This window comes from Chionomys nivalis, chromosome 22 (assembly GCF_950005125.1).
Source record: "Chionomys nivalis chromosome 22, mChiNiv1.1, whole genome shotgun sequence".
In the NCBI taxonomy this organism is placed as follows: domain Eukaryota; kingdom Metazoa; phylum Chordata; class Mammalia; order Rodentia; family Cricetidae; genus Chionomys; species Chionomys nivalis.
In genome coordinates this window covers 14,325,969-14,343,743 of record NC_080107.1, presented here as the reverse complement: position 1 = coordinate 14,343,743, position 17,775 = coordinate 14,325,969, and the positions used below count along the sequence as shown (strand labels likewise).

Here is a 17,775-nt window from a genome sequence, read left to right as displayed (position 1 = left end):
AGAAGAAAGACAAGGTTCTTAGATTCTTTGGATCCATCAGTGTTTACAGGTCAGAGAGATGAAGAGAAGCCAGTAAAATACTAAGAAATTCCAGGTCAGAGGAATGAACAGGGGAAGGCCCTACCTTCTATGCCCCATACTTCTGACAGGCCAGTCAAGAAGACACATAATTAACCCAAGACTTGGGAGGTGGCAGTCTTTCTCAGACCACAGGTCCTTTCACTCCACACTGTTCACTCTGCTCCTGCTGCACCCAACACTGCCCCTGTCACCTCGCTGTCAGGCCCGTCTTCTCCACATGTGGCTTTGGAAATAACAGTTTGAGTGGAGCAGGAAGGCCAAAGTCTGGCTGGAGTTTGTTCAGGAGGTCACGGACAGAAAGGAAATGACAACAGAGACAGGTCTTTCAGCAAGTTCTCCTATAAGATGTTGGGAGAACACAGCTGAATTAAGATGTAAAGAAAGGCTTCTTTAAGATGTAAGAAATAAAAGCTCTGAGATGCTCTTGGTCCTAAGGGTGGGAGGGATAACAAGGGAGAGAGCAGAGAAATCCTGAGACTGGTTAGTGGGGACAGGAGTGATCCATTTTATCTGTCAAATAACAACTAAAAGATGCTATGTGCTGCTTTGGGAAAAAATAAGTTGTTTTTTGTTTGTTTGGTTGTTTGTTCATTTGTTTTCCCATGATGCACAGGAATTGGAATGAACTCTATCTATGATGCCTGGACAAGGACAAGCTCTCAGAAGCCCCGGCGTCAATGGCTGCAGGTGGCACCCTCCAGGCCTCATGCGATCTCAGGTTCATCTGTAAAGCAGTGACTGAAACAACCTGCCCCTGGACAGCACAGAACTGGTTCGACCATCAGATAAACAGGAGATGAATCACCTGGAAAGCCAGAGGTGTGAGGCGCAGCACAGGCATCCGTAGCTTGCCATATAAGGAGGAATCACATACCCGGTTTTAACCAAACATTCTTCATACAAAAATATTCTAGGTCCAACAGGGGAAACCCAGCAAAATAGAATTTATAGGGATAAGTAATTAAGGCATAGGAAAAATATAAGCCTTTTGATGTTATTACTGTACTTAAAACAGATTTAAGTTATATATGAATGGTGCCTTAATTTCTTATTTTACTTCTCTTAAAAACTCAACAATGACAAAAGGCTAGCTGATGCACAGGACAGCCTCAGAGCCATGCAGCAAGCTGGAGGCTAGTTAAGAAGAGCCTGCTGCAGACAAAACCAAGCCAACAGCAACGAAACAGAATATAACTTTACACTGATCTGAGACCAGGAGACAAGACCCCAGGAGCTGTGACTGTAGTCAGTAGGGAGGTGACACCTAAAACATCTGTGAGCCACGGCTGACCCGAGTCTCCTACTTGTCCTCGCCCCAGCAACTCTCCAGGATCTGTTCAGACTACGAGCAGGCTGTGGTGGTGCACACCTGTGAGCTCAGGACTCGAGGGGCAGAGGGCCGGTGTGAGCAGCTTCAGGCTCAGCACTAGCTGTGTGCCTCGGAGCAGTAAGTGAGAACTAATCAGACAAAGAATAACTTCCCACAATCCTCCCCAACAACTTCATTCCTGCTGGGGGACATTACGCGATCAAGAGTCTTAAACTCTACTTGCACTTGATCAATTAATTTTTAATTCTGTCTGCTTGTCCATGGAGCGCAGTTCTCTTTAAGGAAAATAGATGTTTCAGTATATTCTGCTTTTGGCATTAACTATTCTCATTACTTCTGGGGGTAAACTAAAAAACAGGGGTGTGTGTTTATTCATTTATTTTTCTGAACAAGAAACTGGGGGGTTAAGAGAAAGGAGCCAGAGGTGAAATTTTGCAAAGGCACCAAGGAAAGACATCTTTCCTGAGTCTTCACTTTACATTTGATCAGAAACAGGTAAGGATGCAGCTGGCTAAAAGACCTAAGGGGGTCATCAAGGGAAGTCTGAAAGGTAAGGATGAATGAAGAGATGCAAACACACATGTATACATAACATATGAATGCATATATGTAAATTTCACTTTGGATATGGCAGATCTTACATATTCACTTCTTGGCAAAGGAAATGAGAGCTCTGACTGTATATACTTCACCTATAATTTATATCGAAGAATTTATTTTCCCTCTTTGTTTATATAAAACAGTGATACTGAGTGTTTAGCCAGAATAACTTGCACTATAAACCACTGTATATTGCCATTTAAATAAAATATAGGACTTTTACTTTACAGATATCTATCTTGCCAGGTTTCTAGAAGCCACTTCCAATAGATGTGCTAGTCTGTCTCAAATTCCCTCAAGCACACATTCCACCACCACTGAGCAAGGACTTATTTGGAAGAACTGAAATTTTTAAAAGTAGAGCATGAAACAAGCTGTGATGGCGAACACCACCCAGCACGGAGGAGGCAGAGGCAGGTGAATCTCTGTGAGTTTGAGGTCAACCTGGATGCCGTAGGAAGTTCCAGGACAGCCTGGGCTGCACAGACAGACACCCCGTCTCAAAGCTAATACAAAACCAAACCAAACAAACAGTGTGCAATTTCAAACATTACTTTTTTTTGAGAAATTTCTTTTCAGGGGAATTTTTTGAAGTATTAGTTTTGAAGAATATTTTACCTTAATACAATCTTCTCGTTAATGTTATTACAACAAATATAATGTTTTATAATTCAGATATTAGCTAACCTCATCACTCAGAGTCATTACTAGGAATACACAGGGACAGACGGCATTATAAAATCCCCGTAGGAGCATGAGCAGGTGGGCTGAGCAGAGGCAGCGACGCCAGGCTTCCTCAGGTGATGATAAGAAGAACTCCAGGGCCTTCTTACCTGCCAGTCCTTGAGAGATTTACACGCTGCTTGCTCTAGCAGCATGCTTGGGTCACGTGAGCTTCCCGAGCTCCATGTACACACACACACTTAATTCAGAAAAAAAAGATGAATGGTGGAAACACCCAGGATTTCAGAGTAAAAGACACCGCACTCTGCCATGTGGCTCTGGAGAAACTCCGGGCTTCCTAAGGATGCGTTTCCTTACCTGGACAACAAACGAACTGGTTTGATGGACCTTTCAGGCCCTCTCCAACCTAAACACCAGAACTACAATATGATTTGCTCTTTGTGATAGTTGTGATATCTCACTGGATAAACCATGCTTATTTAAAGAGGAGGGAAATACATGAAATACCTTTGAAGAAAATTAAATATGATTTTTAAGCAACATCATATAAACATAAGAATTTATGAAGATTCCCTTTTAAATTTCAGAATGAATTATTCTTTAATGAAAAATTTTGCTTCTGAACACATTTCCATTTGATATATCAACAAAATGATACTGCATACTAAAAATGAATTTACCTATAACTACATCATGACCGTCAACCAGGCCAGCAGAGAAGAGCTCCTGAGACACACCATCTGCTGTATCTGTCCAAATGTGAGATGAATATGTATTAGAAACCATAACATAAAAATCAACAGCCCAACACAATATAAAAATATATTTTTCATTTACTAAAATCACCCATGATTTTAATTCATCAATTCAGATCCTACTGGGGAAAAAAATCAGAAATGCCATGAAGTGTATTTTCCCACAAGCAATTTATACTTTTCTTTTTACTTAATAAATCTTACTAAAAAAATATTTATTTCACTTTGGTGAACCAAAAACCTCCCCCTCTGGCCACCACCTGAATTATTCCTCCTGCATGCCCCAGAATACCTAAGGCTCTCTATGACATTGCTTTTCTTTCTTGCCAAGGTTAATTCAAGCCATCATTAATCCTTTTCAATCATCTGAAGCTACTGAGTTAAGAATTTATAGCAAAGGTTGAATGGGTAGAATCTCATACAACCTTCTACTTGGTACAAACAGCCCGTGGGCTTGTTGGACTATTAAGATGAGCTATTTAAATGTAGGCTATTAAGAAACCCCTTTAACACAACATTGATCATTTGATAGCAACAGATTTATTCTCTTAGAAAATGTGGCGGTGTAAAATAATGTAGTTTCTCAATGATAAGTGACAGGAGCTGGCAATCTCATAAAGATGGCACTGAAGAGGCTGTAGCAAGAGAATACAGCTAAAAGTTACTTAGTTGAGAGGTTACGAATGGGCATGGCAACACTGCTAACTCCACTGAAAGACTTTTCAAGGAGGAGATGAAAACTGTGATATGCTCAAAAGAGAAGAACTCTGACGGGACTCCATGTGATAATAAAGGAGACGATTTTGCCTCCACAGCCCTCTGATATTCTACCAGACACCTAGCAGCACTGGTTACAAACAGCATGGACAATTGGGTGAGGATCTGATGTGAGAATTTTCCAAAGTCAGGCAACACCTGAACATACAGCTGCGGCATCACACAAATGTCAGAGAAACCTCAGCATAAACGGGATATGGTGGATTATGGAAATGAGCACACAGAGTAGGTGGGTGTGCACATATAAATTGCACATGTATATTATATGTATGCACATACGTGCTTTAGACCCCCTTTTCACAATTTTGGGGGGGGGTTAAAGTGTTTAGACCTGGTGTACGATGCTAATACAACACATGGTGATGGCGACAACAAGGCCGCAGTCAAGGGGCATCCCAAACTCATCTCATCCTCTGTACGGTCTTTGTCTCCCATGCTCAATCTCCAGAAAAGAGCAAAACTCAATGTATATGCTTGATGCTTTCAAAAATTGTGCTCTTCTCTCATTTCATAATGGAATGCCATAAACGGAAATAGGAGACAAGGGATTACATGGAAAACTCACTAAACCATGGCATTCCACACAAGGGAAGCTTGTCTTGGTCTTTCTCCTTCTGATAAAGATTAAAAGTGAAGATTGTAAAGGTCCCTGATGGAACGACCATACATTAGGGGACTGAGGATAGCTCAGCAAATGTTCTGACTATGATTCTCTTTCTGGACATCAACCCAATCTCCAGAACAGGAAACCCTTTTAATGAGGGTGCCGAACAGATTTGAGTGACAAGCTTGTAGCATGGTGTAATTTCTGTCACGTGACTGGCCAGCAGCAAGAAGATCTGGATCCTACATTTCTGCTAGCAGCTACACTCTCAGAAAGCAGCTGAAAAGGAACATGTCAAACAAAGCCACGCCAGGGGCTAGCACCAAACCAGTGCCAGGGTGATAGCCACCACCCAGGGACTGAACTGGATGACATGTCCTATTTTCAGGCCTCCTGGGCACCAGATGAATTATATCAAAAGTGGCAAATGGCTAATGCTGGCTGGACAAGCTGGGAAATCCTCCCTGTCACTGCATATGGCAGTAAGCAGTCATTTTCTACACAGGTAAGAAACCTGTAATAGTATAGAATGATTATGTCAAACTTACTAGTCGTATATTTTTACTTTAAGCTGATGCTGAAACAGTTTAAATCATCAATGTTAAAATCTGGTTTCCAGAGGATACAATAACATAATAAATAAAAGGGGGTGTCCTCCAAAGACAACAGGTTTTCCATGTGCACATCACATTTTATTCCATACACACCTGAGCCTGTTTAGAGATAGCATAAATGCAGGGCACATGCGGTGTACACACGTGCACACATACATCAGACACTGCCTGAAGAACACACATGGTGCATCCAGGCCTGTGCTTGCTGTCCAGTAAAGGGTACAATTACCAGCCAAGTCACTGCCATGGCTTTCACCTGGACACTAAAATTAGCGACTATTCATCACTCCCTGGCAAATGAGGTGATGATAGGATCATGAGTCACACAAATCCTCATGCTGGAAATTCATTTCTTTGTTAGCTCTTAAAATGAAAATTGATTTTCATTGCTGTGGTCAATTTTAAGCAACCAGAGGAAAAGAAGCGACCTTAAAATCAGAATCTGCTCTTTCTTCTACTCGTAACACCTGTTATTTAATTACCAGAGCTTATTCACAGCACTGCCTGGTCAATATTTTCATATTATGACAAAATAGATGGCATTCTGACAACTGTGACTGGTGTCATACACTCTCAAAGGCCCATTTGAAACTGCTAAAGACGGATACACTTAAAAAGAAAACCCAGTTAGCAAGCTCATTAGGGCCCATGGGCATCTATTTTGTAAGAGATACTCCATGCTTTTATCTGATTCAAGGAAGTCACCTGATCTTTGCCTTTACAGAGGGCTCGTGATCAAAACTAGAGCAAATCTCGGTCCACTAATGCTTAAAGTCTAGGAGCACGGTTTGTTTGGCAGTACTTGAACAATTTCCCATGAATGTATATACGCAGGACACAGCGATTTCTTCAAGTGCCTGTCATTTACTCCAGTTTTGTGAGGTAGCTGAGTCAATGTCTTCTCACAGGTGGTAACAGTAAGGGGGCCAGGGTAGTTTACTGCCAGACCAGCTCTAAGGCTAAGGGAATCCCTGTACTTTGGGCTTTTAGAGTTTAACAAATGAAGATGAAACTTATGAAGAAGTCTAATGCATGGGATGTACCCCGAGCTATGAGCTTATAGCTACTACAAATCAGAATGCAGGAGGCTACTGTACGTTACAGGGGTACGCAAGGTAGACCTTGAGGAAACCCTGCATGGGCATAAAAATGAGAAACCACAGGACATGGAAAACAGTTACAAAGTGAGCACGTATTGGCATCTCGTTTTTACTTCTCTAGACTGTTGAAGTTATAAAGTAAATGATGTGACCATAATGTTTTCCTTGGATTACTTATCTATTAACCAAGGTTTCTTGATGTGCTGCATGCCAGGCTCTACGCCTGTTGCAAAAGATAATAAAAAATAAAAGCGATACATGGTCCTGTTTTCTGGCATCCGGATGCTGTGTGAACAATCAGCCCAACCTCAGCAGTTGCAGTAATATACTTTCGATACTCAAATTACAAAGAGGCCATGAGGGAGGTGGACTTTGTTACACTCGGGTAGCGCCACTCGCTGTCACTTCCATTAAAGGCTACATTTTCAATCAGTGTGTATTTTCATATTCAAGCTAATATGTCTCATTTACATGTGTATGTACGCCATGCCACATGTGCCGCTGGGATTCATGCCGCGAGCAGTGGTTTAGAATCCTTACAACTAACAAGTTCTTTCTTCCTTTGCAGGAGAAACATTTTTTTTTTTTTTTGAATTTTTCGAGAAAGGGTTTCTCAGTAGCTTCTTTTTTTGGTTCCTGTCCTGGAACTAGCTCTTGTATACCAGGCTGGCCTCGAACTCACAGAGATCCACCTGCCTCTGCCTCCCGAGTGCTGGGATTAAAGGCGTGCGCCACCACCGCCTGGTTTAGGAGAAACATTTTTGAATAGCAAATTATAGCCATATGCTTGTAATCAATTTCTCAATTGCTTCTTGTTCCACCAAAGTAATAATTTCAATTAAAACTTGCCTCTTCCTGGAGTAAACTCAAATCGTATGTCATTCAGTTCCTTTCTGGAGTTTCTGAAACACATAACATAAAGCACATTAAAATCTAATGAGGCAGAGATTAATCAAACCAAATTACTCCCAATTTTTATTATAAGAAGCCAGTAGTGTGGAGACAACATTTTACAGTTTTAGGTTACCTCCAAATATTTTCTCAAGTAGAAGATACAGTTATGATAACAATGAAGAAAATAGATATATTTGATGAAATTTATCTTACATGAACATATTAATAACAAAAAATTCTCAAAACAAAATGTTCACTTTATAAAATCCATACTAACTTAGTAAACTTAAATCTAATTTCAGAAAACATTTTTAGAAGCCTTTACTCTAAGTGGCATCTTCTACATTTTCACATTCCCCCACACTGCAGCATTTAGGAACAGAATTTTAAAGTAAAGCATCACAGAAGACAGACTCCGTAGTGAGTTCAGGACAGGCATTATACATTAACTCATATACAACAACAACAAGGTGTTGTTAAAAGTCTTTTCTAAATTCAGACATCTCTAAATGTTGTGAAATTTTCCAATGAATAATAAACTTTATATAAGATACCGAAAATTGTAAATATATATATGTATTCAAAAGAATTTAAATGACACTTAAAAAAAATCTAGGAAACGATATTCTCATTTCCATGAAGTTCAAGTAGTGATAAGGACTAGCGAGCTGTAAATTATTAAAAGCAACTATATGTACTAAAGTAAAGTCAGTAAGAACACCAGAAGTAACCAGCTTGAAAAGGAAGGACATAATTGTTAGATTCAGGGGTTTCAATGAGGAAAGCAGAAAGAGAGATTTCCAAAGCATGCTCCTGAACATGCCCCTCCCATACATGACAAAGCAGGTCTATTAAATGCACAGATCCTCAACTCTGCATGGTATCTTCTGGTCTCTGTGGACAAAGCACGATAGTGCTGGTGTGTTCTCTGAACCCTTTAGTTTATGGCTATATCCCTTTTCTTTCTGGACCATCAATTCCTACCACACTAAGTACAAGGAGGCCAAGAAGCTGGAAAGGACCTGATAGCCACTTAGAAAGCCCTTCTCACTGCCTAGAAAAGCTAACCCACATCTAATACTGTGGAGGCCCAAAAATGTAAGCCTATTTCACCTTGTCTGAAGGTCAGAGAGTTTTAGCTTGCTCAAAGTTGTTGACAACAACTGTGGCTACACACCCTGACCTAGGGTGAGGTTACTTGGTGTTTTTGACATTAAGATGGCCCACACATGTAAATCCTCTCCACCCTGACCAATGGTCAGGGAATTCAAGCATACTTCAGTTCCTTCTTTTGAAATAGGAGGTTTGACCTAGGGAATGGTTGTCTTCAGGATACTTGGTCTAGGGTGGGTTCACTGCCTAAACAACAGAAGGCTTTTCTCATGGATCAATGGCTTGATGTCTCAAAGTACTGAAGCAAGTAACTGTTTTAGTTGTCTTTTGTATCATGGTATTATGTTAAGGAGTCTTTTGGCCCCCCTCCTCAGCCACGCACACTGTATTGGGGTATAAAAGTGCCTAAACACAAGGGAACTCAGAACATAGAAGAAGAATTCAGCATTCAATATTCGCTGAGTTGCCTTCCCAATACAATCCTATGTCTTTGTGATTATTTCTTATCTCTGTTCCTCCTACCTAACTCTTCTAATCCCCATGCTCCTACCCTGAAACATGTAAAGCCACTGCGGCTAGAAAAGTATTCCCTAAAGAATGTAACAACTAGTTATGACATATATGTTACTAAGCGGTATGTATAATATATAACATTATATGTACATATGCGTATATAATATGTACATGTGTATAGATGGTATGTATGTATATATACACATATGTGAATAAGAGGATTATATGTGTATATATATATACATTTTTGTATTAGCCATTAAAAAGAAATCCAGAGATAATTTAAAGTATGTTGTGCCAGGTGGTGGTGGCGCACGCCTTTAATCCCAGCACTCGGGAGGCAGAGGCAGGCGGATCTCTGTGAGTTCGAGGCCAGCCTGGTATACAAGAGCTAGTTCCAGGACAGGAACCAAAAAAAAGCTACGGAGAAACCCTGTCTCAAAAAATCAAAAAAAAAAAAAAAAGTATGTTGAAAGATGTCATAAGAAAATAATTACATTATATAAGAAAATTGAGCACCTTCAGATTTTTGTGTTGTTAGTAGCTATATATTTTCCATTTGATTCCATCAGTCAGTCCCTGAAATGTGCAAAAGATTTCTGCTTCCTTCTTTATTTTGCTTCCTAATGCCCACTACCCCCTCCCCATTTTACACAACTCTATCCCCTTGTTTATAAGTTTAATGAGTGACAGAGTGAGGACAAACAATTCTATACTGGAAATACTTGATATAAACAGAAATATTCAAGTCATATCATTTTTATGAGAAAGTTACATTCTTCAAGATTTTTCATGTTACTAAACACCCCAAAAACTCATTAACAGTCTTGGCTGTGAATGCTATACATAAGGGAAAGGTAAATTAAAACTAAAGTAGACTAGTAAGAAAAACATCACTAAAATAGGGAGTTCTAATATTATATTTAATAATGAAATGACTCAAGGAGAAAAAAATAAAGGCACTTGGTTCAATATTAATTGGTGTCATTGCTCTTTTCTCATCTAATCGGTCTTGTTTAAATTAGTTCTTTTCTATTCAGGCCACAGTAAAAGACCTGTAAGTATGAGCTGCACCCAGAATATCACCACGAACATCCTAATGTTTTAAATATTAATATCACAAAAGCAATAACCAACCCTCATAATCCCCACCAACATCGACTACAGAGTTTGCCTCTGCAAGTCACTCTTTATGACTCTGAACCTAAGTCTCACCTTTGAAAAGGTCACGGTGAGTGATTGTAAGTAGTAGACTTGTCCCATCAAGATGATATATACTTGGAAAAACGCCTAATTGGATCTAACTACTGAAGGTCGTCCTTTTATAAAGAATTAATCCTTTCAGACTCATACTTACACCTTTAATTGAAAGTACATTCACTTTAATTGATATGGCACAGGATACTCCTGATTTCGGGGAAGTTGAAGACAGGGATGGTTTAAGGCCAAAAACAGTCTGTACAGCTTTACAGTGGAAACAGTTTTAGGCCCAGGCTTCTCCTGCTGCTGCCTCTCATTAAAAAACCCTTAATCCTAAAATAAAAGCTATTAAATTTGGTAAAGCAAAACTCCTTACTGCTTATTGTAGGCAGGCTCTGTCTCACAAATGCAAATGCCAAAGCATTCTATGAGAAAATTCTTCTTCCAAATGAGAAATGCAATCATATGGTATAACTACATAGCCTGTGTCTGCTCCCCTTTACCCAAAGATCTAGTTGGCTCCCAGAGTCAAGGAGCATTTTAGACTTTTTGTATACCTTTTTACTGAGATATTTTGCGCACGCGCGCGCGCACACACACACACACACACACACGAATGCAGACACACATAAGCACATATGCTGACACGCACATATTTGATCCAGTAGCAGCATATTATATCCACTATTCTGTGCTTTAGTTTTAAGTTAATAATGTATCTTAAAATTTCTGAACATTAGTTCACATCATTTTCTGTTGTGGGACAATGGTCTTGTATTGTTTTAATAATACACTGATTGGCCAGTAGCCAGGCAGGAAGAATAGGTGAAGTGACCAGGCAGGAAGCAGAGGCAGGGCGAAGAGAACAGGAGAATTCTGGGAAGAGGAAAGGTTTAGTCTACGGTTGTCACCCAGATGTAGAGAAAGCAAAATGAGAACACCTCATTGATAAAGGTACCAAGTCACATGGCTAACACAGACAAGAATTGTGAGCTAATTTAAGATGTAAGAAAGAGTTAATAAGAAGCCTGAGCTAATAGTCCAACCAGTTTATGATTAATATAGATCTCTGTGTATTTCTTTGAAACTGAACAGCTGTGGGACTCGGCAGGAGAGAAAACTTCTGTCAACAATTTTCTATGTAACTACATAGTTCCCATTCTATGCTCTATCTTTTTTGAAGCCACTCAATCCTGTGAAGAGATTGATTCCAATCTTTCACCACTACAAACAAAGAGTCAATGAATAAACTTATTCTTATCTCACTCTGCAAACACATAGGCAAAAAGGCAAGTTTCTAATAGTCAAGTACTCGGTCAGAGGACACACATGGGTAATTTGACGGGTCCTGAAAAGCCCTCTTCATTTCAGTTGCACCAATTTCCACTCTCACTGGAAGTCTGTACTCATTGCTGCAAGAAGTGTCCAAGAATAATGCAGGGATGTATTACAGAAGCAGGAGACATGGGGACTGGGCCAGGAGACAAAAGCTGATTCCTGAGAGATAGGGGCAAGCAGTACTCAGCACTTTCTGGTGATGGACTGTTGACAGAGGTTACTGTCCCACCTGGTCCCACAGCCATTCTGTCCCAAAGAAACACACATAGGTCTACATTAATTATAAACTGGTTGGCCTATTAGCTCAGGCTTCGTATTAACTAATTCTTATATCTTAAATTAATCCATAATTCTTATCTGCATTAGCCACGTGGCTTGGTACCTTTTATCAGCGAGGCATTCTCATATTGCTTCCTCTGTATCTGGGTGATGACTGCAGACTGAGCCTTTCCTCTTCCCAGAATTCTCCTATTCTGGTTGCCCCACCTATACTTCCTGCCTGGCTACTGGCCAATCAGTGTTTTATTACACCAATACAAGTGACAAATCTTTACAGGGTACAAGATCATTGTCCCACAGTACTGGACGAGCAGGAATTTGAGGTAACTGAGCTGTTCAAGCTTTTTGGAGACACAGAAAATCTGACATTCTATTCAAAATCCCATAGTTTGAATTGTTGATGCATGGCTTTAAAGTGCTGATGGTGGGCACTGGGGTCAAACGAAGCCCATGAAATCTCACTAAAGATGTTGATTACAAAATACAGGTTATGTTGATGTTAACACACAAATGGTGGTCAGTAGAAGCACACAAAGTTTTCAGGAATAGTAAGACTTTGATGTTATTTTTAAGATTCTACCAAAAAAGAGTCATAAATAATGCACTGACTCACAGGCTGTAAAAGCATTGGGAAAAAACTTAATCATGGGAAAGAAAAATAAGTTCAAAAAAATTTAACCAAAAAGAAAATGCAACTGGAATGTAAGACAAGAGGAGGCAGTTCTCAGACATAATCTCCTTCTGAGATTCCTGGAGGCAGGATGGCCATTTCAGACTGAGGTAGAGTAAGAGACTGTTGCTGGCTGCTTTGCTTTTCTGACCTTCACATTGAACCCCAATTTCTGTCTCTGGGTTTTTATTAATTGTGCTAATTTGGTCATAATATTTTATCACAGCAATGGAAAAATAGCTCACAAGCTTCCTGTTCCTCGCCCCTGCTTGTACTTTTGCTCTTGGTTCTGCTGCTGCTTCTCCTGCTCACATGCACAGCTGCAGTCTCCCCTCAGATCCTGAAATCCTGGGCAACACAGCACATTGGTACCATCAGCACCTGCCCCTTCAAAGACACTTCTGTTGTCCTGCTTAGTCTCCCATAACTGATAGTTCCCATTCTGCCCTGGGACACCTGAAAGGGAGATGGTCAAGGAAGGACAACACCCCTCTCCCTCCAGAATGTCCCTGCTTTACTCCTATGCTAGGTTTTGCACAAGGTCAATTATGTGATTAGCTCTTTCAGATGAGTGCCTGGTTTCCTTAGCAGTGCCTGGGGGTGTACAAATATCTGCGAATGAATGAAGATCACCAGTCCAGGTTTTATAAAGAAGCCCCATCTATGCTTCTGAGACAATACCTTCTGTCCTTACCCTGGTCCCTAGATGCCCTCTCTATCTGTCCCAAACACTTCTATCTCCCTGCCCCCTTAATGGTTCCGATTCCATTCTCTATTATTCCCTCTTCTTATTTTATCCCTAGATGATTAATTTCAGATCTACAACTCAATCACAGTCACCTCCCATGAGCTATAAATTCGTTATCCAGTTGCTTACATGGTATCTTTCCACAGAAGAGCCAGAGACATTAACATCTCAGTCCAGCTACTAAAAAACATTTGATTATAGATGCTGCAGATTAATTCAACATATATATATATATATATATATATATATATATATATATATATAAAATGCCTTGACTTCAAAATTTAAGTGAAAAGATATGTTACTTTGGAAGAAGAGGTTTTGCTTTTGTTTCCACAGGAAAATGAGAGGCTGTGGATTCATTCTGGGCTAAGCAAAACCAGGTTTGATCAAGGAAGACCCCCTGAGAAATCTCTAATAGGAGCAGATGGCCCAGATGGTTGAGTTCTACATCCAGAACAATTTCAAGACTGCTGGCTGAGACAATCAAACCTCACAGAATACTTCTCACTGGACTTGATCATAATTCTAAATTTTCTTTAGGTTCCCATGAGATTATCAGCACCCCCAATCAGCAGGAAGTAGCCTCGAAAACTATGCCCGCTTCCCAAAAAAATGGATAATGGATGTTTTTCTTTGTTTAGAGTGTTGGTTATAAGTTGTATGGATAATGGTCAAGAAGAAAGCTAAACAAAGGAGATTAGATTCAGAGTTCTTTTTTTAAAAAAAAATTGGGGGATGGGGAAGTGCTGTGAGACATAGGTCTTGTAACCTGTCACTTGTATTGTTTTAATAAAATGCTGATTGGTCAGTAGCCAGGCAGGAAGTAGAGATGGGATGATGAGAACAAGAGAATTCTGGGAAGAGGAAAGACTCAGTTGCAGTTGTGACTCAGACACAGAGGGAGCAAGATGAGACCGCCTTGCTGATCAAAGGTACCAAGCCATGTGGCTAACACAGACAAGAATTATGGACTAATTTAAGATATAAGAATGAGTTAATAAGAAGCCTGTGCTAATAGGCCAACGAGTTTATAATTAATGTAAGCCTCTGTGTGTTTCTTTGGGACCGAATGGCTATGGGACCTGGCAGGACAGAAACAATCTAGGACACTGATCCGTTCCTACTGTGAGAGCTGAAGGTGTACAAAGTCAAGGCTGTTTAGGGTGCACTCTTGACAGACAGATGTAACCCAGGTCAGAAACTGTCACACCGAATGAGAAATGAAAAATGATTGAAGTCTAAGGTTAAGCTGAAGAAACCTACAACATGGGCCTGGCGCAAGAACCTGGAGGAGAGCCACCCCATGCTGCCACCTGAAGCACTCTGAAGCAATGTCCCTTCTTCTCCAGTGGAGTATTGAGTCAGTTTCATGGGAGCCTTCAGAACCTGGAGACGCCCATGCAGAGGCTGAGAGTGTGATTAGGAAGGAAGTGAAGATGCTTCAATATTAAAGAGGCTTTGTGGAAACGCCCCGTGAACAGTGTGAGTAATCACGATGGGGCATCTATTTAGATGTGCACAGAGCATAGACGCGGGGTGGAGGGGGAGTCAAGGCTCCAGTTCTTGGATGACAGCTAGCATCTGAAACATTGAAGGCAATCAGTGAGATGGAAATGGAGATGGCTTCATGGGTAAAGGCAACTGTCACCAAGTCTGATGACCCGAGTCCAATGCCTGGAACCCACGTGATGAAAAGAGAGAACCGACTCCAGCAAGTTGTCCTCTGCCCTCTGTGTGCGCACAGTAGGTGTGCCACAAACACACAAACAGACATATATATGTCAACCAGTGCTAGGAAACAGCTGTAGGGAAGGAGTAGGGGGTAATTCTGAGGAGAGCACGTTCCCCACTCCGGACTGTCACTACAATCCATCCTTAAACACCTGCCAAATTCATCTTCCTCTCAGGGAAAGGTCCAATCACAGAATCATATAATTTTACAACCAAAAGGGGCCCTAGAGGTCATCCAATCCATTCCCCTCTTTGCTCTGGTGAAGCAACTGAAGCCAAAGAGATTAAGTGGCTTGCCTAAGATTACACAGCTGGTTAAGTCACTCAATACTCCATAAATCCTTATTGATCACCTACTAAGTGCCAGGCCCATGCTGGGAGCTATTAATGCAGAAGTGGAGCTCAAACCTAGGAGCTGAGGCTTCTAGACCACTGCTCTTGAATTTACACGTTTGGTTCTCAAAGTACAGGCCAAGTTAGCAGAGAGTCACAATCTCTATCAGAGACCATTCCCCCACTGCATCCCTCACCCAGTTAAGAATTATTATAGGCAGTGAGACACTGTAACAGAAATAAGGTTGAGAACCCTTGCTGTATCTTCAGCATTGTCCTCAAAGATCTGGTTGAGTTCAAATCCTCCTGGACACACAGACCTCATGTACCAGGTAGCATATGCTCCGGGAGTGTGAGAGATAACCAAGTCTACTGGCCCCGCCCACCTTGCCCTTCAGTAACCCAGTCTCCTACCAGCCCCACCCACACCTCACCCTTACATTAACTTGTCACAAAACAGTCTTAAAAAGAAAAAAAAAAAAACTAGTGGGGTTTCTAAAAGGTTAAAATGCATTTCGGAATTATATCTCTATAGCTTTTTATTTTTAACTCTTTACGCTCAGGGGCTCACTACCCAGCTCCCAGATCAATTACACAGAGACTTATCGTGTCTTATGAATGTACAGTCTGAGTTTGGCTTGTTTCTAGGTTTTCCTTAACTTAAGTTGTCCCATGCATCTTTTGCCTCTTGGCTTTTACCTTTCTCTATTCTGTATACCTCTCTTTCCTTCTTACTCTGTGTAGCTAGCTGGGAAGGCTGATCCCTGGAGTCCTCCTCTCCCCCTCCTCTTCTTGGTCTTCTATCTTCTCTTTATTCTCTCTGCATACCAGCCCCACCTATCCTACCCTCCTGCCCAAGAATTGGCTATTTCGTGATTTATTAGACCAATCAGGTGTTTTAGACAGGCAAGATAACAGCTTTACAGAGTTATACAAGTAAAAGTATGCAACACAACTTTGCATCACTAAACAAATATTCCACAGCATAAACGAATGTAACACAACTTAAACTATATTTTATAATATATCACCTTTTACCCAGAAATATTACCTTGGCTTAGAAAGTACAGGTTGGCAGTATTCAAATATTTTGTGTACATCGATCCATAAAGCAACTCATAAGCCAGCACCAAACACATCAGATAACCACATTGGTCTCTTCAATAACACAAAACACAAGCACTGTCTGACTCACACACATCACACACACACAGACACACACGCACATACACACACTACATACACCATACACAAACACCACACACATCCATAAGCCACCTACACAACCACACCATACACATACTTCCCTATCACTTTGTACACAGTCTTTCTCAGAACAGTATCTTGATGTATTCATAGACTACATTCTTAAGTACTAGTTGTTTGTAGGCTTTTCTGCAAGCGGAACCCGTCTCAGGTCTCAGTTGCTTCCAGGTGGCCATTCTACAATGTGGAGGAGAGCTTTAGATTGATGTGCATAGCGGCCCCACAGTCCTGGAGCGCTGAGGACCACAGGAGCGCTGCACAGTAAAAACTCTAGATAGGCCTTACAGTGCTGAGAGCTAGCAACTGTCGTCACCTGCACAAAGGAGTTTCCATCAGGAGGTGACCCAAACTAAGGTAAGACAAGTCGTCTTTACTGACCCAGAGTCACCCAGACCAGAGCACGGTCATTTCCTCTCTCCCACCTTCCATACTCAGCTCTGCTTTATGAAAAATCCAATATATAGAAAGACATGAAGAGAAATAAAACAAGCACTCGCTTCCCTACCATCCAGAATTTCCAAGTGGTAACCCTGCCCTCTTTACTTCACAGCAGAACACATGAAATCTTAATAATGTTTCATCTACACAGAACAAGATCAACTGAGTTACGTCTCAGCTATGACAAATCACAAAAGACCAGATTATTGTGGAAACACTTCCTCCTGATGAGAGTATGAAATTCTGGTTTCACTGTGGTAAGTGGTCCTTTCTGCACATGAATGTGTGCACTGGACTTCTCTCTAGCCTGGCTCAGAAATGGAAGAAGCATGGTCTCGTGAAAGGTGACTGCTGTCCTGCTGCCAGGACAAACACTGTGGTCCGGTGAAAGAATAACCTTAGGAAACTCTAGAAAACAATATTTAGTGCACTTAGTAGGTAGGAAGCCCTGGACATGCCTTTCCGGAAATGAGCTGGGGGCAGTAGAGAAAAACTCTCGACATCAGTTGTCCCTAAAAGTAAAGAACACAGTGGCGCACGCCTTTAATCCCAGCACTTGGGAGGCGGAGGCAGGCGGATCTCTGTGAGTTCGAGACCAGCCTGGTCTACAAGAGCTAGTTCCAGGACAGGCTCCAAAACCACAGAGAAACCCTGTCTCGAAAAACACCAAAAAAAATAAAAAAAAAAAAAAAAAAAAGTAAAGA

General features: G+C 41.0%; 1 protein-coding gene across 1 annotated transcript in view; it reads right to left on the bottom strand.

The window, feature by feature from the left end:
* Stk39 (serine/threonine kinase 39) overlaps positions 1 to 17,775 on the bottom strand; it is a 246,389-nt gene that overhangs the window by 49,583 nt on the left and 179,031 nt on the right. The window contains exons 15-16 of the mRNA XM_057755528.1: positions 7,395 to 7,447; positions 3,376 to 3,444 (exon numbers count right to left, since the gene is read on the bottom strand). Coding sequence (XP_057611511.1) covers positions 3,376 to 3,444; positions 7,395 to 7,447 — 122 coding nt within the window. The remainder of the gene's footprint in view (positions 1 to 3,375; positions 3,445 to 7,394; positions 7,448 to 17,775) is intronic.